Source organism: Diabrotica undecimpunctata, chromosome 1 (assembly GCF_040954645.1).
Source record: "Diabrotica undecimpunctata isolate CICGRU chromosome 1, icDiaUnde3, whole genome shotgun sequence".
NCBI lineage: Eukaryota > Metazoa > Arthropoda > Insecta > Coleoptera > Chrysomelidae > Diabrotica > Diabrotica undecimpunctata.
Window position 1 is genome coordinate 110335370 of NC_092803.1, and position 24839 is coordinate 110360208.

General features: G+C 32.4%; 1 protein-coding gene across 2 annotated transcripts in view; it reads right to left on the minus strand.

Annotated features, from left to right (window-relative positions):
• Window positions 1-4289: 4289 nt before the first annotated feature.
• The window catches only part of LOC140452328 (cytochrome P450 4d2-like), a 65764-nt gene continuing 45214 nt past the window's right edge, over window positions 4290-24839 (minus strand). Inside the window, exons 5-8 of one of the 2 annotated variants that reach the window (XM_072546517.1) lie at window positions 20483-20551; window positions 16354-16525; window positions 12038-12211; window positions 4292-4524 (exon numbers count right to left, since the gene is read on the minus strand). In XM_072546517.1, the coding sequence (XP_072402618.1) occupies window positions 4364-4524; window positions 12038-12211; window positions 16354-16525; window positions 20483-20551 (576 nt within the window). In that variant the 3' untranslated portion in view covers window positions 4292-4363. Of the gene's footprint in view, window positions 4525-12037; window positions 12212-16353; window positions 16526-20482; window positions 20552-24839 lie in introns of both variants that reach the window. The other variant, XM_072546521.1, reaches the window with a different exon arrangement.

Genomic DNA, 24839 nt, shown 5'->3' on the forward strand with positions numbered 1-24839 from the left:
TTCATCTTTATTCGACGACATCGTTCATCTCTACCCTCATTCGACGCCATCGTTCATCTCTACCTTCATTCGACGCCATCGTTCATCTCTATCTTCATTCGACACCTTCAAGTAGAGATAGTGCAAGCACTCATGACCACGGCGCAGTAGACGAAATTTGGTTTAGTCCCCACTTCCATGCGAAACGCATTGTACTATGCACTGTATAATTCCACTTACAATAGAACCTTTCTGCCTTTACGTGAATTTGACTTCGCCTTCGCGCAGCTCCATGGTCAGGAGTGTTTGAACTATCTCTAACACAAAAAAGTATTATTTCAGCCAAAAATTTGGCGAAGAGGCGAGCTGTGTTTTGAATGGACATATAATTTTAAATAATAAGTAACTTTTTTTTTGTAATAACAAGTTTTTATTAAAATGTTTATTATAATTTAAAATCATTTTTGTGTGTTTATCTTCACCCCAGTTAACTAAAAATCGTTTTTATTGAGTAAAATCATAGGCAGCCAACAAGTATTTTATTTTTCTGAGTTCGGTTTTTTAAAATAACCGATGTTTTTTCTATTAAAATTAAAGTTAAGACTTATGCACATAATATACAAAAATATATGATCATTTTATTTTGTTCTTTAAACAAAATATTTTTAGTTGAAGTTGAAAAACGGTCAAATACATCCCATTTTACGGTAATGCGTGTGGGAGGCAGAATAGGAACTTTAATTAGTGTTTGTTTTAGATGAAACGGATTGCAGGTTCCGACAATTTAGAAACATTAGACCATAAATTTATAGAATTGGAACATTCCTTTCTACCTAATAATCGTGATTTCGGCGTAATAGAACTGTACGCCAAGAAGAGAATGCAGTATGTTTTTGACGACTGGTACAGAGTGTTCAAAAAGTTTCACACAAAGAAACCGTATCGTGTTTACAAGGTAGACAGAAATAATTTTGTATCTTTACAAAACCGGGACGCAGCTGTTGCTGGATGGTAAATAATATTATCCATGACATCCTAATGGCGTCTTCTTCTTTTTGTAGTGACGTGTCCGATTTTGTAACACTGGCGATCATATTGGCTAAAATAATTTCGATTACGATAGCTCGAAATGAATCAGCACATGTCATATACCTATACCACCCTCAGATATCTCGTAGCCAGAATTTTCTTCTTCGGCCTATAATATTAGTTTTAAAAGCTTATACTTCTCTGCATGACTCCATCATGTGCCAGAAATATTTCATCAGCCGATTCTTCGCTAACAAACTATATTTTTCATTAAAAAAGATGATACATATAGATACGCATTAATTTCTACATTCTCAATATTTAGGAGTTTTAAAGTTTTGAAGTTAAAAAAGTATTGTTTAGAGCTTATCTTAAATTTACTATATTTTATAAGAGTTTGAACTGATAAAACTAGAATTAACTATCGATAAATTTTGCTATCCTTCGTTCACAAATTGTTGAGAGCACGAAATGTGCCTCAAACTCATAAAACGGTCGTAAATCATAGGCGTTCCTAAGGTGAGATGTTTATTCATTAAATAACAATATAATGTTTTAATACTGTTATATATAATATTGATAATATTTTAATACTAATATATTTAGCAAAAAAACAATTAAAACTTTCACGACTAATGTTAATTATTATATTATATTAATAAAAATAAGAATTTAACCATTAACAAGTTTGTAAATAAGAATACCTTATCTCTTTGGATATTTCAATACTAATCTTCGCGTTTAATCACTTTACTAGAAAACCTGGAATTCATATCCGAAGGTACTATTCGTTGCAAGATTTTTAATAATATAATTATATTCGAAACTTAATTTGAAAGGGTGAAGTTTACGAACGAAAACAATTTTTTTGTTTAGTACATTTTTGATCGCATGTTATTTACGGCTCGTCGGTGTTTCCGCGTCTACGGCAGTAATTAGCGTCTCGAATATTTCTTTTGCGAATTATATGCAGTGTGTGAGTAATTTTTTGTTCCATATACCTACGAACATATACGTACCTTTCGTTCGTGCTCGTTTTGTTGGATTGTTTGTGATGGCTTCATTATCAAGTTTTACACCGGTACTGTTGCGTACAGTCAGTAAGTCTGTCTATTCACCAAGAGAGAAGACTATTGTCCTGAATGTTCACGATGCTCTGGTTTCTCAATCCCACAAACACTGTTCGCAACATAGTCGAAAGTTGTGCCAACATGACTAGCGTAGGAGAGTCAACTATGTATAGGTTCCTATCAGAAAGAAAAAAACACGGTATATCTAACCCAAACACAAACGAACACTTAAAGAGTGTGAAAAAGCCTATTGAAATTGATAAATTTGCCAAAAATGGTATTCGAAGGAAAATTCATGGATTTTTTTTTCAAAAAAGAAATACCAAACCTAAACAAAATTTTACAAGAAGTTAGAGACGACCCGGATTTGCCTCATATCGGACGAACTAAATTGTGGCAAGTTTTAAAAGAATTAAATTTCCGGTGGGAGAAATCAGACCAAAAATCACATTTGATTGACCGGGAGCAGATACTATGTTGGAGAAGAAATTATCTAAGATCCATACGAAAATTCCGGGCCGAAGGAAGGCCAATCTTCTACCAGGATGAAACGTGGGTAAACTCAGGTCATACTCTAAAAAAAATTCAGATAAAAATATATTAAGCTCCAGGCAAGCCTTTATGGAAGGTTGGTCTACTGGTATCTCCCCACCTTCTGGTAAAGGCAGTAGATTAATAATTTCTCACATTGGCAGTGAAAAGGGATTTGTTAAGCATGGTTTGTTGAAATTTCAGTTTAAAAACACAAAAGACTATCACAAGGAGATGACAGCTGATTCGAAGAGTATTTTGAGCAGATGATTAAACATATAACACCAAATTTAATTATAGTATTAGATAGTAAACCTTATCATTCACGACTAGTAGAAAGACTTCCAACGACTGCGTGGAAGAAACAGGATATGCTTGACCGGCTGCGGAATAAGTATCTGCCTTACGAAGATGGAATGGTAAAAGCAGAACTTTTAAACATTGCCCGGCAATACAAATCTAAGTTCAAGAAATACGTAGTTGACAAAATGGCGGAAAGGCGAACCATCATAGTCTTTAGACTTCCACCCTACCACTGCGAAATAAATCCAATTGAACTCATTTGGGCACAAATGAAAAGTTATGTGGCTAGAAAAAATACGTCATATAAAATACAAGATGTACGTGAATTGTTATACGAGTCTTTACAACATATTACAAAACAAAACTGGAAAGATGCAGTATGACATGTAATAGAAGAAGAACAAAAAATGTGGGATCTTGATAACATAATTGATGCGACCGTAGAGATACAACCGCTAATTATTAACCCTCAAGACGACTCGGATTCCGAAGTTGATTCTATTTATTTTGAATTTGAATAGTTTTCTAATCGTAATTATATAAGGTAAGTAATAGTAGTTGTAATCGTAAGATATTAAATGGGAAAGGCGCAAAATGTCGCCTGTCAAAATGTTCAATGCGTTTTAAATGTATCCATTTTTTTTTCACATCCTGAGAAAACTAAAAAGCATTTTTGAAAAATTTAAAGGCAGAATGAAATATTTATTAGAATAAATAAAAAGTTTCTTTTGCATGCAATATTTTCAATTAAAAATTATACTATAAATTTTCTTTTATTTTCACCCCTGTTACATAACATATTAAAATAAACATTGTAGAAGTTTTCAGGGACTTTCTGCCCTGAGTAATAATGTAATCTTTCATTCTGCGTTTAAATTTTTCAAAATTATTTATTAGTTTTCTCCGGATTCGAAAATAATTGATACTTTTAAAACACATTGTAAATTTTGCCAGGTGACATTTGGCGCCTTTTTCCTTAATTAAATAAATGTATCTTTTACAAATGGCAAGAAACTTTTTATTTTTTAATAAAATAAATAAGTTTTATTAAAAAATACAATTGAAACAAGTACAATTTAAAAAAATATGTTTACTTAGTTCAAATAAATTTTTCAATCATATACTCTACGACACTGGTCGGTCATCTCTAACCATTCAAAATACCCCCGTAATAGGATTATAAGGTATTGTATTCCTTCTGATATAAGGTGGGTTAGTCGAAAACATCTTAAACCGTCAATTTTAGGTTGGTTTTTACTATTATATCGTATTACCTATCCTCTCTGTATTTCAGTTTTCTACTTAGGGTTAAACTTGTAGTGAGCTATCAACAAATTGTGAACCGACGTATTCGATTTTCGATGGATTTTGTTTAGATGTACACATAGTTAACAAGATATATTTATTTAAGTTTATTTAATAAAAAATTAAAATTTTCATTTTAGTTTCGACTAAAGTCTATTTTTCAACGATATACACACTCCATTCTTTGACACAAGGATTGTTTCTGGAGATAACTGCAATTTCTCTTGAGTCGTTGAAGGATATAGCTCAAAGTTTCTTATTACTTTTGATATCGTACTCTTCATTTCCAGCATAGCAAATTTTTGACCTGAAAAATTAACCATTGAGAATCCAATATTTAATATATTTTAATACTTATAAGCCAAGTACAATAAAAAACATAAATGTGTAGCGCTATTTACCCCAATGAAAACATTATCATGTTAAGTAATTCAAAAATTTTAAAGGTTAGCTATGAACTAGATAAAAAAAAACTTAACCACAATTTGGTTTTATCCTCATGGAAGAAAAATATTAAATTAAAAAACAAACACCTTAACATAAAACGAGATAAAACTTAAAAATATTGTCTTATATTCTATAGACAGGTATTATTAAATTTAATGCCTTTCAGGATTATAATATAAATTCTGACGTCTGACGTCTGACTAACAATTGACCAATGACAAATATTCGATAAATAAAGGCCCTGAGAATTAAAACTCGTCTTCCAGCATGAAATCATCTGACAGATGAAAATTGTATGTTAATTTACTTTTATAAAATATATCTTATTTTAAATTCGAATTCTCTTAATAACAGGAGGTTCAGTAAAATTTTTAATCTCTTCCTATAAATAGTAGAAAGACGTTGGTAGAGAAGCTTAGATCTGTGTTGATAGTAGTTGGTGTAAGCTGGGCACAACAAACAAGCTAAGGACTGCTTAACGAAACAGATTCTACCGGCCAAGAACTACCTCAAAATTTCTTCGACAGCTCCTTGACCCATTTTCGTAGTAGAGGGGCGCTTTGTGCTGGATCGTGGTCGCTAATTCTGAGGTAATCACGATTAAGTGAAGCTTAAACACAAATGTCACTGCTGCTTCTTCTTCTTCTTTTTATATAAGTTCCATCTTCTATTGAAGGTTGAAAATCATCATGGCTACGCGGACCCTGTTGACTGCCGCTCTTAATAGTTCTGCATGACTGCATTCTAACCATTCTCGGAAGGTCTTGCATTAGTTGACCTATTAATTAAATTTAAGCAATACAAAAATTACTCCTTAAGTTAGTCATTATATATTATAAGTCTTCACGTAACAAAGAAAATAACTTTGCGGAACTACGAGTCGCTACTATGCCGATTAGAGTTATAAGGTGCCACCCCAATTTAATTAGCTTTCTTTTAGAAAGTGGGACTCTATTCAAAGTAATTATTCATTTCCTAGCTCTTCTTCTTAGAGTGCCATATCCCTACGGAACGTCGGCGACTACCATGCTTATAATATTGTTATACTGATCTCGGACTTGCGCTACGTGTAGCAATTGGTCCGTTGTCAAACCTGTCCACTGCCGCAAATTCCTCAACCAAGAGAGTTTCGTCCGTCCTATCCATTTCTTTCCTTCGATTTTACCGTTGAGAATTAGCCGAAGGAACTCATATCTTGGTCCTCTGATTATATGTCCAAGATATTCTAGTTTACGCCTCTTAATAATATTTAATAGAGTTCGTTGATGTCCCATTCTTCGAAGAACTTCTTCGTTTCTGGTTCTGCAAGTCCATTGAATTTTTAGTATCCTTCGATACAACCACATCTCAAACGCCTCGATTTTATTCATGATATTGGCGTTTAAAGTCTAAGTTTCACATCCATACAAAAGTACAGACCACACGTAACATCTTGTAAACTTTTCACGGATTTCCAAATTTAATGAGTTATTGGATAATAGAGGCTTGAATTTTTGAAATGAGTTTCTTGCCTGTTCAATTCTACATCGAATTTCGAAGGATGGATCCAGATTTTGGGTAATCCAACATCCAAGGTATTTGAATCTCTGAACTCTCTGCAGCGGTTGTTGGTTTAATATCAGTTGGGTTGCGCCAATATCCACTTTACTGGTCACCATGTATTCAGTTTTATCGATATTTTTTGACAGTCCCCAATTTGTGCATTCCATGTCAACTCTATTGATTAGCTTCTGCAGATCGTCGATGTTTTCAGCTAGAATCACAATATCGTCGGCGTACCGTATATTGTTAATTATTTCTCCTCCTATGATAATTCCTTTTTGATCTTTTAAAGCTTCCCCTAATAGATTCTCAGAATACACGTTAAAGAGGGTGGGAGATAAAGTACACAGCCCTGTCTTACGCCTGGTTCAATACTGATTGGCTTTGATTCTCTGTTGTTGGTATTAATAATGGCTGTTTGGTTCCCGTAAAATTTGGCAATAAGTTTGATGTCTTTCTCATCTAGTTGGATGCTCTGCAAGGTGGTAATTAGTCTGGTATGCTAAACGCGATAAAATCCCTAGCCCAAATCCCAAATTTCCTAGCTAATGGTGGAAAAAAATTAGAAAAACACAAATAAACCCCATAGTTAAGGTAAAAAACAATGCAATCTCACTGATGAAAACCCGGAAAGTTTAAAACTGGATTATGTTCCATATCATACTGAATCATACAGTGAATTTCAGCAAGGATTAAAACACTGCTAAAGTAAGGCCATAACCCAAATTAGGCTCGACAGTAGGCCCATAAACCTATCCAAAAATTACAGAAACGAGGAGTTAAACAGAAAGGTAAAGGATCCAAGAGGTGCGGTCTGAGGCAATTATTTCAGAAACACAGCCTAAGAAAAGTATTAGATAAAAGTGCTTAATAAATCTGTTGATTTCGTTAAAAGCAAAGAGAAAGTTTTTAGAGATTTTTCTTTCAGTGATACACTTGGTAGAATAGATTCTGAAAAAAATAATTAAGCTTCTTTTAAAGGCAGGAATAGATATATCCTAAATTAAAAACGTTTAGTTAGGTCCAGGTCATATTTAGCTGCGTTTTATACACATATCTAAGAAGTATATTTCAATGTCTGCAATTACAGTAGGAGAACAATACCATTATTATAAGAAGAGTTTATGTATCTCGGAGTTATTTTTGGTAAAAAACGTATGTGTTAAGCAGTCCTTGTTACTATTATCATCATCTTTGGCTCGACAATCCTCTGTGGATCCTGGCCTGCTCTAAGATTCGTCGCCATTCTGTTCGGTTTCTTGCCACCTTCAGATCTCTAGTATCCCTAAGTCGGTCTCATCTCCATCTAACCACCTAATTCGCTGCCGGTCTCTGCTTCTTTTTTCTAAAGGTGTGCCTGTCGTTAGCTTTTTTGCAATCATATTGTCAGACTTTCGTATTATATGTCCAGCCTATCGCAAGTCGCTATATTTTAATTAATGTTACGACTTCTGGTTTAATAAATTTGAAATTATATCTTTTGCGACACTGTCCTTGATACGAGGCGTGTTTTTTAAGTAAGTACCGTTTTAGAATTAAAAAAAGACGTGCAAAGATATGGCAATAATTTTATTTTTACATGAAAGCTTGTACCTTAATCTACTTTTCTACATAATTTCCGTGAATATTGAGGCACTTGTCATAACGTGGCACCAGTTTTTGAATACCCTCCTGATAAAATTCTGCCGCCTGACTTGTTAACCACTGCATCACAAATGTTTTGACTTCTTTATCGTCTTGAAGACGCTGACCGCCCAGGTGTTTCTTCAAGTGCTGGAACAAATGGTAGTCGCTGGGCGCCAGATCAGGGCTGTATGGAGGATGATCTAGAGTTTCCCATTTAAATGATTTGATGAGATCTTTGGTCTGATTAGCCACATGTGGACGGGCATTGTCATGCAGCAAAACGATACCCTTACTCAACTTGCCACGTCTTTTGTTCTGGATTGCACGACGCAGATTTTTTAATGTCTCACAATAAGATGCTGCATTGATTGTCTCATTACGAGGCAGAAACTCCACTAGCAATACTCCTTTTCTGTCCCAAAAAACTGTGCACATGATTTTCTGGGCAGAAATTGTTTGCTTAAACTTTACTATGATGAATGTCGCCATTCCATGGATTGTTGTTTCGATTCTGGTGTGACGTAGGCCCCCCACGTTTCGTCACCAGTAACAATTTGGTCTAAAAAATCTTCACCTTCACTGTGGTACCGCTCAAGGAAAGTCAATGCACTGCCTAAACGTTGGGTTTTGTGCAAATCCGTCAACATTTTTGGAACCCAACGTGAACACAATTTCCGGTAATTCAAGTTGTCGGTAACAATGCGATACAAAACACTACGAGAATACTGAGGAAAGCAGTCGGACAATGATGAAATTGTAAAGCGTTTGTTTTCTCTCACCTTTTCGTCCACTTTCTGCACCAAATTTTCAATAACGACCGAAGGACACCCACTCCGTTCTTCATCATGCACATTTGTGCGGCCATCTTTAAATGCTCTCACCCATTTCCTTACCATTCCATCATTCATAATGTTTTGTCCGTAAACTTCAACGATCTCACGATGAATATCGATCGGTTTTACGCCTTTAGCACTAAGAAATCGTATAACAGCCCGTACTTCACAATCAGTGTGACTCACGATTGTTGGAGGCATCTTAAACACTGGAGTAAACAAGTATACAATGAAGAATCAGACTGTAATGGCGTCAGTGCGTAGACAAGAGATGTAGGTAACCAGTGCTCATGCGCGGATCGCCGACCGTAGCGCTGCGGCGGTGGAATCGCAAAACGGTACTTACTTAAAAAACATGCCTCGTAGTTTATAGCTCCAAATATTTTGCGGAATATCTTACGCTAGAATAACCTTAGAAGTCTTTCATCCTTCTGCGTTAGAGTCTATGTTTTCGCCTTATATGTGAGGACCGGCCTCAGCAGTGTTTTATATATAATAATTTTAGTTTTTCTTTGGATATTTCTTGAGTGAAATTGTTTTTAAAGTCCATAGTTTGCCTGATTTGTAACATTTATCCTTCCTTTAATTTCTTCGTTTGTTTTATTGGTAGTAGTCATTAGCGAGCCAAGATATGTAAAGCTGTCCACACGTTTAAAGATATGACTTCCAAATGCTGTTTACCGTTCCTTATTTGCTATAGGATCATTAGTAACTAACATGTACTTGGTTTTGTCTTCATTGATGACTAGACCGACCTGTTCCGCCGCCGTTTCCAATTTCAGGAAATATTGACCAACATCTCGCTTGCTACGCACTATTATGTCAATATCATCAGCGTATGCTAAGATTTGTATCGATATATTGTAAATAGTATCACCGTCTCTAATTCGTGTACCTCGTCCATAATCCGTAATCAGTAATCCATAATCCGTCGCATACGGGTGGTCAAAATATTTAAATATTTAACTGTTGTAACCAATTTAAGCCAAGTTAAACCAAGTTAAGAACATTTTTGTTCGAACTGTAATAACTGTAATAACTGTAATCGAACGAAGGTGATATTTTGGCATAAACTGGTAACACTTATTTGACAGTTGCGGTGTTGACTAATGTTAATAAGTAATGAAAAAAGTGTTGGTTTTGTTTAAGTATTCCATTTTACATCTTTATACGACGCATACAAGCGGCTCAAATTATTTTTAACAAGATTATTTTTTAACACTTGTTTTGTTTCTATTTATTTACATTAAATATTAATTTGTTTTGTTGTATAAACCACTTTTGCAATAATTATATGACCTATTTGATTTAAAATGGATTCAGGATTTTTTTATACTTTAAGTAAGTAAATTAGATGGACTGTAGTTAACTATTTAATAAAATAAAATTAACTTGATAACTGCTATTATTTGAGAAACGTGAGATGAACTATTTACTTGCTTCTATTTGAGAAGATAAAAACGAAAATTTGACTTGCGTGCTTCTATTTGAGAAGACAAAGATGAACTGCTTTAAGGGTAGTTGGGTTTGAATAGTTTAAATCTGAAAAACTGACAGGCGCAGAAGATACAATGCAGCAGAAAGAAGGCATGTCATGCTGACTGTATGTCTTTAAATTGTTGAGATATATTAGTGAGAATAATTTAATTATTATCGTTTATTTATTAAACAAACTATTGTAGAAAATACAATTATATTCTACAGATAGTATTGGATTTTTTTTGTATAGACTAATAGTATTTATTTTCAATACATTAGGAAATATAACCGTAGTTAGAAATGTATTAATTAAATTTAGTATAACGTGCCAATGGTTTCAAAAATTTTATTTCCTCTTCTGAAATTTAATATTTCGTGTAATGAGAATGTTCCATCACAATTTCCAAAAAGGTGTAAGAGGTCAAAAAACGGAGGTAAAGCCGTTATTAGACCCGAAACACATTTCACATCAACAAGCATGAAGTATCCAAAACACTTTAAAAAACTACTAAAGTCTCTGTTTCTTTATTCATCAAAGTATAAACATATCTTCTTGGGTTAACATATTGATTTTGAGTTGTATCCTTCACACTATCCATCGTAATACTACTTCTTCTCAACTCTTCCTCTTGTTCTTGTTCGAGCTGTAGTTTTTCTTGAAATTCCTCCTTGCAATTTTGTTATTGCACATAATATTTACAAAAAAAATATCATTTTAATGAACTAACGTTCTTAGACTGTCCCATGTAAAGTCAATGGTAAATTTGATAAGAGTTAAATACTAACGCAGTACCCAATTTAATTCAAATCGTTTAAATAATTCTTATTGTTATGAGTGACAACGCTCTTATTGCCCCCCTGGCGTAGCAGTAATTCTAGAAGCCGAATTAAGCACTTTATCAGCAAAGTTCTCGAACTTCTTTACCATCGGTATTTTTCTGGAATCTCGTGTTGAAGTGCTCTATAGAACAGAAGATGTTCGTGCATATAATATAAACTGTTCTTTGAATAGACAGTAATTTCACAAGTGTTTTTGTAAGCGATACCCATATTATTGTAGGCTATAATTATTAGAGTATTTAGAATTATTAATGACATATTTGGTATTTAGTGAGTTAAATAAAATTACTGAGTTAATTTATGTGTAGTTACTTCACTTAATCCCTGAATCCACAGAAAAAGGAAACACTATTATATTCCAAAAATTATTACGAGATAAATCTAACGAAGGTACAAGGTACTATAGAACAAATACAACGAAAAATTTGCTAGTTATTTCATCAGAAATGCTTAATTTTGATGTCAACATCATCACCAATGGCAAATTTACAATTATTTCATAATTTTTTTAACTGATCTTAAATATTTGCTATAGGAACACATTTGAAAATATTTTCAATGTTGGCATTGTTGTTACATCATTTTACTAACTAGAACATATTTATATACGGACGTTGTGGAAATGGATTATCTTAGAAGGTCATGTCGAGTATCGAGAATGGAAAGAATCAGGAATGAGGAAATACGAAACCGTACAGGAATTAGAGATACTCTTTCAGATAGAATACAAGGAAGGCAATTACAATGGTATGGTCACGTGATGAGAATGGAGGAGGAGCGGTGGCCAAAGAAAGCCTTAATGTATGTTCCGCCAGAAAGAAGGAAAAGGGGAAGACCACCAAATTCCTGGAGAAGAGAAATTACAAAAACAATGCAATCTAGAGGCTTAGAAGAGGGAGATTGGAGAGATAGGAAAAGATGGAGGCTGAAATGCGGGAAGCGGCAATCGCCGTAGGACCCCCGTTATATGATGATGATGATATTTATATAACTGTCAAATCTAGGATTGTTTACTTTCATATTGTATAAAAGCAAATATTAAACAATAATTACCAATGCAATTTCTAGGTCCTGCACTAAACGGAGTATAGATATAAGGATTAGTTCCACGTGTATCTTCGAATCTCTCAGGATCAAATTTTAATGGATCTGGAAAGTATACCGGATCCCGATGAACTGCGAACGTAAATAATACTACATTAAGTCCCTTTGGTAATACTTTTCCATCTAAAAGTAAAACAGGTATAGGTAGTTATTAAATCTAATTACAAAAGTTTTTATTTAAGTCGCCAGATTTAAACGCAAATTTCTTTTGACACTGAATGAAATTATATATATATATATATATATATATATATATATATATATATATATATAATATATATATATATAATATATATATATATATATATATATATATATATATATATATATATATATATAAGATAAAACATAATAGATAAACTTAGCTTAAATGAAATCAATGAAGTCATAACAAAAGAACTACTAAATTCAAGCTCAGAAGTGGCAACTGCTAACAGAAAACGAAAATCCAAAATAAGTGTAGAATCACAAAACATGATGAAACAAAGAAAAGATCTTTTCAGACAAAACAAAGGAGACACTGCAGAATTTAAGGAACTTAATCGAGTAATAATAAAACAGATAAAGAGGACATTAAAAAACATCAAGAATACCGTATAGAACAAATCATAGAGAAAAACCGAAGTCTCAAATGCACCAAACCGAAAATAGGAAAGAAAAACATAATATCCATTAAAAATGAACAAGGACAACTGAAAAAAAGTAAATCTGATATTGCAAACTCAATTGAAAAGTTCTACGCCGATCTGTACCGTTCCAGAAACGATCCCCCTAACTCCTGAAAGCAGAACTTGAAAGGGAACTTATTTGCAGATAGCAAATGTCAACTCAGAAGTGATGCCCGAAATAAGCCACGAAGAAATAAAAAGAGCAGTAAAAGAAATAAAAAGGAATAAAGCTTCTGGAAGCGATGGAATCCTAGCAGAAATGCTGAAGGAATGCGTAAAGAAGCCATCATATATCTATTAATACTATTTAATGAAGTTCTATTCCAAGGCAACATACTCGAACAATGGAATAATGCTAAAACAATACTAATACACAATAAGGGAGATACTACAGATCTGAAAAATTATCGACCAATTTCACTTCTTCCACAACTTAACAAAACCTTATTTAAGATTATTACAAACAGGTTAACAATTAAATTTGGCGGATATCAACCAGTAGAACAAGCCGGATTTAGAAAAGGGTACAGCATCTATGACCATCTATTTACTTTAAAAATCCTAATAGAAAAGACTAACGAATACAATCTCCCATTAGTCTGGCTTTTATAGATTATGAAAAAGCTTTTAATAGCGTAGAACTGTGGGCAATACAAGAAGCATTAGCCAACAACCGGATCGACTCCAGGTAGAGACTAATATTACATAATATTTACGAACAAGCTGAAATAATAGTGACGTTGGGTAATTGGATCAAAACAAGATCAGTAAAAATCAACCAAGGAGTAAGACAAGGAGACACAATATCTTCAAAATTATTTACAGCTGCCCTAGAAGATATATTTATGTAAGTGAGTAGACTAAGAAAATAAGGGAATCCCTATTAACGGACAATACTTGAACCATCTTAGATACGCAGATAATGTAGTACTAATAGCCGACACGTGGAATGCACTGAATACGATGATTGAGGAGCTACACATAAAATCCCTAAAAAAAGGACCGAAAATGAATTTCAGCAAGACTAAACTAATGTCAAACAAAGGTGACAAACCTATGATAAACATCAAAGGGACAGAGATAGAACACGTAGATGAATATACATATCTGGGTCAAAATGTAAACAAGGTAAGCAAAGAAAATCAGACTACCGAAATAAGCAGACGTGTAAAAATGGGATAGGCAGCATTCAGAACACTCTCATACGTACTTAAAAATAAAAATATACCTCAAGGGCTGCGAACCAAAGTATTTAATTCCTGTATCCTAACTGTACTTACATATGGAGCTCAAACCTGGACCTTGACTAAAATAAACATGGAGAAGATCAGAAAAACTCAGAGAGCTATCGAACGACAGATGCTGGGTATCTCACTCAAAGATCATAAAACCAATGAATACATTCGTAATAGAACAAAAGTAAAAGATGCTGTCGAACTGGCAGCTAAACTGAAATGGAAATGGGCTGGACATAACAAACGTCTTACGGATGGCCGATGGAATAAAGAAATCGGGAATTGGCGGCCATATGAAGCCAAAAGACCACGAGGAAGATAGTAAATACGATGGAGCGACGATATTAAAAGAACTGCAGGGCCAATGTGGAAACGACTTAGAAACGACAGAGATGAATGGCGAGAATTAGGAGAGGCCTATATTCGGCAATCGAATAGAGAAAAGGGCTTAAAAAAATATATATATGTACATACATATATATATATATATATATATATATATATATATATATATATATATATATATATGTATATATATATATATACATATATATACATATATATATATATATATATATATACAGTATGATTCAACTAAATTGAATAAATTCCTTATTTTGTAAGTCTGCGACTTAAGGAAAAATCTGAAAACAGTCGATTTTTATTCAGTCCATTTTCACCTATTTTAAAAATCAAGTTACATTATCAACATCAACATTGATACTTGGACATTCAAATTTAATTAACTTCCTTTAAGTAATTAATAATATTATTGTAGTAGATGTATTCAAAAAGTCTTTGTATATATCAAGTCTTGACTAATACGCAAAGAATTGAAATTCTAATAATGATTGTTTGCGGAGATAAAATACGTACGCAGTAAGAAGTATGTACGTTATTTAATAATGAATACACAAATCGAGAACCAATTTTACAATCCACTCTAAGTAAAATTGAGAAGAAATTAAGAGACACAGGTCATATCAAAGACTACTAAAGGTAGTAGAAAACAAAGATCTGAAAACAAACAACTAGAGGTTCTGTTAGCCTTTTAAGATCATCCCCATACCAGTGCACGGCAAGTATCATTAGATAATGACATGGACCATTCAACAGTTATTATAAAGCTGAAGATCAAAAAAAGGCATCCCTACAAAGTAAGTTAAGTACAAGAATATATGGAAGATGATTTTGATAGACGAATTGAATTTTGTGAAATTATAGTCGAACAAACTAGTAGAGATCCGATGTTTTTGAAAAAGGTTTTTTTGTCTGAAGAGGCTACATTTCTACTAAACGGTCATGCAAGAATATTATACTCAATCCCCAGAGTTAGTTTATATATCTTACTCAATCCCAAGTTAATGTTTGGGAGGGAATAATATTGACATACGATGATTGGACCATACTTTTTCGAAAACTCTTAACAGATCCTTGATATTTAGAACTTCTTCAAAACTTCTTGTTCATCAAATTCAACCTGGTTGTTTCCAAACACCATTTGGAAATTTTTTATGGCTGCAGCAAGATGGTGTGTGTTCACACTATGCTATCTTGGTGCGCAACTACTTTCACACAAAGTACACACAAAAACAAAGTCTTTCCAAATCGGTGAATAAGTCGAAAGGTAACAATAGAATGGCCGCCTATGTCACCTAAATGGACTTCTCTAGATTTCTGTTTATGGGGATACTTGAAAAGTAAAGTGTACCAAAAGAGAGCACAAACTATCAATCAAGAGGATGTCGAAAGCTCGGCGCACTGATAATCGACGCGGTTCAACTCGGAAGACTGTTGAGTTTAATGGTAATTCTTGTAAAAGTAATCATCTTAGGTCTAAGTTTAAATAATATATATATATATATATATATATATATATATATATATATATATATATTGATTTATAGTATCACCTATGTCTTAATATTTCGTCACGATTTTGTGACTTCTTCAGGAGAAAACTGTAAATTTATTAGAATAAATATTATATGTAAACAAAGTGAATATTTCAATAATTACAACTATAAGAGTAAAAATTAAATTTTTTTTAAATAAGTTAAAATAAACAATTATTATGACAGTATTATAAAATAGAAAGATGGAATTATAAATATTGAGACATAGAACAAATAGAGTTTTATTTCCTACAGACCGCTTGCTGATAGTATAAATCAATATTTAAAACAGCACGGTCGAAAATAATTTAAAAAATAAATATATATATATATATATATATATATATATATATATATATACATATATATATATATATATATATATATATATATATATATATATATATATATATTATATATATATATATATATATATATATATATATATATATATTTATATAACTTACCGTACTCTACATCTTCAGATAATTCTCTTGCTATATACGGCACAGAAGGATACAATCTTAGAGTTTCCTTGATTACCAACTCTAAATATTTCATATCATTTAATTGTGCAACAGTTGGTTTAGCTGTTTTTAAATCAGCAAAAAGGGATTTCTGTTCCTCATACGCCTTTTGCTATAATTAGTAGTAGGTACTGTTTATAAATATTATTTTTTTGAGGTATAGGTAAAGTCATAAAATTATGTGTATATAAAATAATTAGAAATATTATAATATATGATTATTAGACTTAGGCAAATATGCAAAATGCATTTATTGCATATTTTGCATATTTTATGCAAATATCTGGGGATGTTGCAAGTTTATACAAAAAATTGCATAAAATGCATAAAACTCAATTTACGGTGGAACCTCAATTATCCGTCTCTCTATTAACTGTCACTTCTGTTAACCGGCAGGGTCCGTAAGTACATAAGTTGGTCGTACCTTGGTTGGGTACCGCCCTGAGGTTCCACTGTATTTCGAATTGCGAATTTTAAATAAGATTTTTCTAACAGTAGATAATATTATGACTAAGTAACTGGAAATTCCAATTTTTACTTTATTTCAATATTTCAGTATTCAATATTACCGATAGTACCATAGATATTACCTAATATTCTTGGTATTGTTGTAGCAGGTAACCGATTATAATACCGTAATAAAAGGGTATTTTAAAAGTTTATTGCCTGTGCTATAAATAAAATTGTCCTTTTGCAAATTATTTTGATCTAAAAAGTGAAAGTGAAAACTTAAGCATAGTCAGTCAAGTTTGTGTATAATTTGTTAACTATTTTAATCTTTAAAATTTCGAAAATAACTAGTGTCGCTATTTGGATTAAACCTCACAAAGAGCTATCTATGGATATGGACAAAGTTTATTGTTTTGTTTGTTTCAAAATTGTAAAATACTTTTCTATATTTGATATGTTATTTACAATATTTTAATGATTGCATAAATTAACATTAATAAATATAAATATATATATATATATATATATATATATATATATATATATATAAATAATATATATATAAAATTTACCCGTTGCGACGGGGGATCCAATCAATTGTCGTCTACCGTCATTAAATTTTTAAATAAATAACTTTTTAAATAAAGCGAATTTACCTTACCTTATGCTTTATATATAAACCAAATATGTCTTATGTGACAGGAATTACAGTGTGACCTGTTACTGTCATCATAGCCTTGCCTTTTATATAGATAGATATTTTGACTATTGCTGAAATTTCAGTGACTCCCATGCAATATTCCTGCAATTATTTGAATGAAAGTTCTTCTATCGATGCCTTTAGTTTAAGATTATAAACAAATCTGTTCTAATTGTAGTTATTTATATTAAAAAATCTATTACAGATTACATAAGAAAAGAAATTTCAGATAGATCAAAATTTCAGAACTGCGTCACATATAGTCACAAAGGACAAAACTAAATCTGGAGAAAAATATCTAGCTTCGGTTTCTAAGTCTTTTTGGTTAAGTTCGAAAGAAGGAAACGATCAAGATACTTTTAATGAAGACTTGTGCCGTGCATTATTCTCTTCAAATATACTGATTTTAAAATAATCCAATAAAAACTTAAATTTTTTTTTTTTCAATAAAAATATTGTAATTTGAATATTCCAAGTGAAAGGACTCTAAAGAGAAACCATGTCAACTCGTTGTACCCGTCAGTAATAGATAATATAATAAAACTAATATTAGTAACAATTACTTCTTCGTGTGTATTGACGAAACCACTGACTTGTCAGGAAGTTATATCGCTCAGTTAATTATTGGTGTTCTAAGTAATCAGATCTTACCAAAATCCTATTTAATTTTATGCAGTCAATGGGAAAAAACCAACTCTGCAACTATGTCACGTTTTCTACACGAAGAAATATCAAAATTTTTTTTTTTCTGCAGCTGTTGCTAGCCATAAATTATTGCTTTTTATTATCCGATACTGCACAATATATGGTCAAGGCAGGACAAAATTTAAAAATATTTTATACCAACTTAAACACGTTATTTGTTTAGCACATGGAATGAACAGAGTTGCGAAAGAAACTAAAGAAAAGTTTGTTCTTGTAAACTTCCTGATGTTAAGCATAAGAAAAGTATTCCTCAAAATAAATCTCCTATAAGAATTCAACTTTATAAAAACATACTTCCAAATATTCCACTTTCACCGGAACCTGTTTTAAAACGATGGAACATGGTTGGAAGCCGCTTTTTTTTATTCAGACTATTTCGTAGATCTAAAACATATTATATACTTTAACGGAAGAAAGTTTCCAATCTCTGCTAGATACTAAACAAACTTTGAAAAACAGTGTTCTTCATTAGCAACTGTTACTGAATTACAATCATTAAAGTTGTCCCTGGTAGAAAGCATAGCCTTAACAACAAATTAGATCAGCTTTTCAAAATGTAAAAAGGTGATACTGGAAAATATATTTTTCAAAAATTCGAAACAATATTTCAAAAAAATAATAGTTTTTAAAAACTTACTGAGGTAGCCGACGTTCTTGTTGGTTTTTTGCAAAGAAATAGATATAAAAAAAACATTTTTGTAAATTTAATATATGCTTCCATTGGATCCATAAATGTGGAAAGAAGTTTCTTAATTTACAAATATATGTACACAGATAGAAACCATAAGTTTTTATTGAAAATTTTTGAAAAACATGTGGTCATTTATTGTTTTTTTAATTCTAAGAAATAGTATTTTACTTTTTTACTACTTTCATTAAAATTAATTAGTACATTGTCCACTTAGTTTTTAAATTTATTTATATTGTTTTCTAATTATTACAACAAAGATTAATTATTATAACATTATAAAATATATGTTTCCCTTGACAGTATGCATATTTTCTAAAAGAAATATATATTAAATGAATATTTTTGGCCAAATTAGTGCATATTTATGCTCAAATTTTTCAGTATTTTTTTGCATATTTGCCTAAGTGTAACGATTATGCATGTTACATTAAAAACAGAAAATTTGATATTTTCGAGATATGTACCCAGAAATGTATTATATAAGGTCATTAAATTTAATGGATGTTGGAAATCCCCCCACCATCCTCTATACAGTATAAGAGACATTTCTTAAATTGTTTTATAACATTTTAGAGCATTTTGAAACTATTACACTTAGGTGGGATTCATTACCGAAGTCTTGAAATGATCGGGACTATGTTGCATACATTTTTGACCTTTAATGACATCAAAGAAAAGACACATGTAGGTAAACATGGTAACTGTGCAGTACATTTAATACATGTCCCTTTTTCGTCATCTCTTGAAATATCACTTAAAAATTATCTCTCAGGTACAGGGAAATGCGGGGGAGTGTAAAAATAAAGTTTCTTTCGATAGCGGTCGTTTTGCTTAATTTTGTCTAATAAGGCAGGATTGCTGACAATTTGCAACATATTCAGAAATATTTGATTTCAGATCACTGAAAATTCTTGTCTAAAAGTTCAGTTTCAAAGTGGATGTGTACGACTAGATACCTTATGAATATTTTCGGATTTTTATCCGATCAATAACGATAGTTATGATGATTTACTTGGTCATTAAGGTAAAAGATGCACTCATCAGAAAAACGAATATTAAAAGCATAATTAAGATAACCAATAACTTGTTCAGTGCTGATCGCACACACGTCTAATCGCCGATCAGAACCTTTATACAGTTCGTGTAGTGAACTAATTTTAAAATGGTAAAATTTATGTTGTTTTAAATTATTCCAACGAATGTAAGTCAGACAGAAACATCTAACAAGTTTCTTGTAGTTAAGGTAGGTTTCATTGCAATGTAACCCAAAACAGCTACCAACTGGTTTATTCCTTGTAGGATTTTTTATTACTCTATTTGATTGCCACATATCCAGCTTCTTAAAATTTTACACCTAACTTTTCACTTCTTTATTCTGTGACGCTTTTGTTGTTAGACGGACGACTGGATTTGTTCAAGGAAGTTATTTAATAACCCTAAAGATCTTCCAATTGTTTTTACTCAGTATTATAAATAAAATTTTAAAACGTATACATACATATTTAATAAAAAAGTATAAATACCTGAACTTCTGGATTATTTGCCAATGAATGAAGAGCAAAACTAATAGCAGATGATGTCGTGTCATGACCCTACAAAAGGAATAATGACTAATAAATAAGATAATAAAATCTTAAAGCACTCATATAAATATACATTTATATAATTTTCAACTAAAAAAAACTTTCAGGTAAGTCGGCAATTAGGATTTGCATCAATTCTGTGTATGAGTTGCATCATTTTATTCTTTATTCTTTTCTTTCATTACTGATATAGTAAATATCATTTTTACTAATTTTACTAAATTTAAAATCGGTAAAAACCTTGAATTACCTTTGTCTGTCTGTTCATCTGTCTGTCCGTGAACACAACTCCTTTGTTATTAAAACAAAATAACAAATGAGGTGTCGAATGAAAGCTTATAAACCAAAGATAGTGTTAACGGTCAAAAATTTGACCTCAGTCGTCCGGTTCGAAAGTTGTGTAACCGAAAACACTAATTTAAAGTCACTGAAATATTACAAGCGATATTATATTCGACGCGCCTTAGCAAGACGAGAACAAAATTGGCCGGGATATTAATGAAACACTCTTTTGACTTTTTGTCTAGCTTTCGGAATGGTTTTATTCATTTTTCAAGACACTGTAATAAGAAAAATATGTAAATATTTATAAAATATCACAACTCTTCAGTGCAACTTACTAGTCGTTGAGATTATTTATAAAAGCATTGACACCCAACAATAATAACACACATATAAAATATAAAATAATGGACAAAATACATTCTAAAATTTTTAAAATTTAGGTACAGATAGTTAAACTTAGATTATGGCATCTTTTACTGGTGTGTTTTAACTCTGACACATAGAGAACAGAAAGAAAAAACCCTATGAATAAAAAGTAATTAGGTGTACTTAATATTATATTTCTTTTTAAGAAATACTAGAGGCCCATCTTAGGTGATTTTAATTTTTAAACCTGTCTTAACGGTATGCAACATGTTATGCATATAAGTGTAATTTATGTACAGGTAGATATTAATTTTATTTTGGGTGTTTTTCCAGTAAGAAACAATAAATGTTGCTCAGTTTATCTATGTCAGACTTTTTATTGATGCAAGATGTACTAGATTTTATGAAACACGTTTTGAATGGTTCTTTTCCTTTGCTAAAATACAGGAATCCTTGAAATTAAATTCATGTTACAACGTTAATGCACGTTATGTCAATGCAAATGCATTTGTTTTTTTGGTTTTTCGTCCTATCTATATTTTGTTACAATTGGTACACGATATAGGATAATCAACATTCGATGACTGATGTATTGTGAAAGGATCTTTTGGTTTTGTGTATAACTTCGATACCATTTTCACATTTTTGGTTGTAATTTTTAAACCACTAACATTTTTGAAGATGTTCATTAGATTTGGTGTCAGAACTGGAATCTAGGGTAGGCAACTATAAGTTATTTTAGATGGTATCACTGATGTGTTGTGTGTTAATGTCAATTGTCGGACCTCATAGTTATGAAAATTTTGGTTGTCAGAAAAATGCGAAGAAAATGGAGAACTGAAAATGAGTTTATTTAACAGCCCTATAGGATAGAAGTTCTCTTGTAATATATGTAGATCTCAGCTTTTTTAGTCCCTTGTCTCTGAACTCGATGTGTGACAAGTTGATAACCCTAGTTTTCAGGGCCAAAACCAAATTTGTTTTCATCTTAGATAGATGTTGAGAATGAAAGTTTATAAAACGGTTACTAAAACAAGGTTTACGATACTACTCCGTCCTTAGCATGCCATCATTGCCACGATGGATTAGCATGTTTAAAAAAGGAATCGTATTATCAGCCTCTCTCTCAACCGTAAACTTTAGGTGTTCACATTGGGCGTTAAAGGTATTTAAAACATTAGTTACTTTGTTTTCAGGGACCGATAAAATGAAATCATCCACATATCGTTTAATAAAAGGTATGTGAAAAGGTATCTTTTCTTAACACGTTGTTATAAGTTCATCCAAAACAAAGTTACAGAGTATGGGGGATATTTTGCTGCCCATTGGAGTGCCAAAGACTTGTTTAAAGAAATTACCATTGAACAAAAAGATGTTAGAGTCAAATATAAATGTTAAAATTTTTATGAAATCATCTAAACTGATCTTGGTATGCGGAGAGATGCTGTTCCAGTTATTTTTGATGCTGTTAAGAATAGCATCTAGTGGTAAGTTTGTAAACAGTGACACAACATCTAAACTAATCAATATATAATTATTCGGAACATTAACATTGTTAATGAAGTTACTAAACGTGAAAGAATCTCTAATATAGAATTCATTCGATTCGTTGTAGGAAATTGTGAGGATCGTGAGGATCATTGAATTCCTACAACGAATCCAATAGTTCGAAAGCTAGACAAAAAGTCAAAAGAGTGTTTTGTTAACATCCCGGTCAATTTTCTGACTGCAACCCTAATAAACTGTTTGTTTGTTTATATCGACGGTCACTAATATCCAGTATTTCTTGTATATATAAATAGATAAATAGATATATATATATATATATATATATATATATATATATATATATATATATATATACATATGAAAATTACTGAGTTCTCGGGAAGAACCGCGTTGAGAATTTAAAGCTCAACGTTTCTGCACCCATTTTGGAGCCATTTTCAAGAAGGATACGGTTCCGTTCGACTTCGGGGTCTCAATCTGCCTACTCCCCTCACTCGTGATGTACCAGTATCTTGTTTTGTATAAATACAAGAATCGTCAAACGGCACTGAGGTCTCAATCTGCCTACTCCTCAGTGTCGAGTGACAACCGGTCTTACTAGCTACCTGGGTTTTAAGCTTGTTTAGGCCTGAGCCTCTTGAAGGAACCGGTCTTACCCTGTGAGGCTGCTTTTATACCATTCGTATGAGCGGGAAAAATAGGCGCTGACGTGGTCTGAGCTGACGTGGCCTGAGCGGTCTGGGTTGGAGTAGGGGTCGCTGAAGCAACGGTCGCCATATTGCCGGCAGTCGTTTAGCGTCATCGCGCGTGTTTAAACTATTAGGCCGTTTTTCGATCTCGATGGCTTCACGAATTATTCTCGATTTTAAGGAGCGGATGGGAGCGATGGTTTTTGCTTTTTCGAAATCTATTGTGTGGCTTGTCTGAATATGATGTTGAGCTAGGGCTGAAGTGGTATCGGAATGTTTGACTAATCAAGAACTGGAACAAGGTATCTCGTAGACACCATGGTCTTCATTGGGGATTTGGTCTTTTACGGATAGGACGAGATTGGACAATTTGAAGTGAGTAGTGAAGGTGGTTTTGATATTTAGATATTAGCAAAATTTAAATTTGCTACATACAACATTAGAACCATGAGAACGAACGACCATCTAGAGGAATTAGAGCAGGAACTAGGGGCTATTAAATGGGATATTGTAAGCTTATGTGAAACGAGACTTCAAGGAGAGAAAAAGACCACCCTAAAATCTGGGCACACTTTATACCAATATAATTCAGAAGAGAAATACGGTCAAGGAGGAGTGGCTTTCATGGTCAACCGAAGAATAGAACACCAGATTGTAAAATACTCAGCAGTGTCGGAAAGAGTAATATATCTTGTATTAGAACTGAATAAACGATATAGCTTACAAATAATACACTGCTATGCTCCAACTTCCACTGCGGATGACGAGTCAATAGAACAACTCTACGAAGATATAACACGAGCTAAAGACCTAGAAAAAACACATTATGTTATCATCACCGGAGATTTTAATGCAAAAATAGGGCGACGAATACCAGGCGACTCAGACTACATAGGAAACTTCGGTCTAGGCAACAGAAACACCAGAGGAGAGACATTAGCAAATTTCATAAGAACCGAAAAAATGTTTTGCCTGAACACGTTCTATAAAAAACAAATACAAAGAAAGTGGACATGGCGTAGCCCGAACGGCCAGGTTAAGAATGAAATAGATTTTATCCTTTCCAGTGATAGATCAATATGTAAAAACATCGAGGTGCTGAACAAATTTAATACTGGCAGTGACCATAGACTAGTTCGTGCCGATATACATATTAACGTAAGGAGAGAAAAAAGAAAACTATTAACAACAAACCCTTTACCGACGGCAGACATCCTAGCCAGTAATAAAGAGAAATATCAAGAGGAATTAGCACGGAAACTAGTAGCAAATACCTTTGAGCACAAGAATATAGATGAACTAGCTGAGAAAATAACTAAAGACATACAAACAGTCACTAAGAAACTTTGTTGCAGAATAAGAAAACAAAAAGAAGCTAAACTAAAACCCGAGACTCTAGAACGGATAGAGAAAAGAAGAAGAACGAACAGAGATAACCCGGACTATAA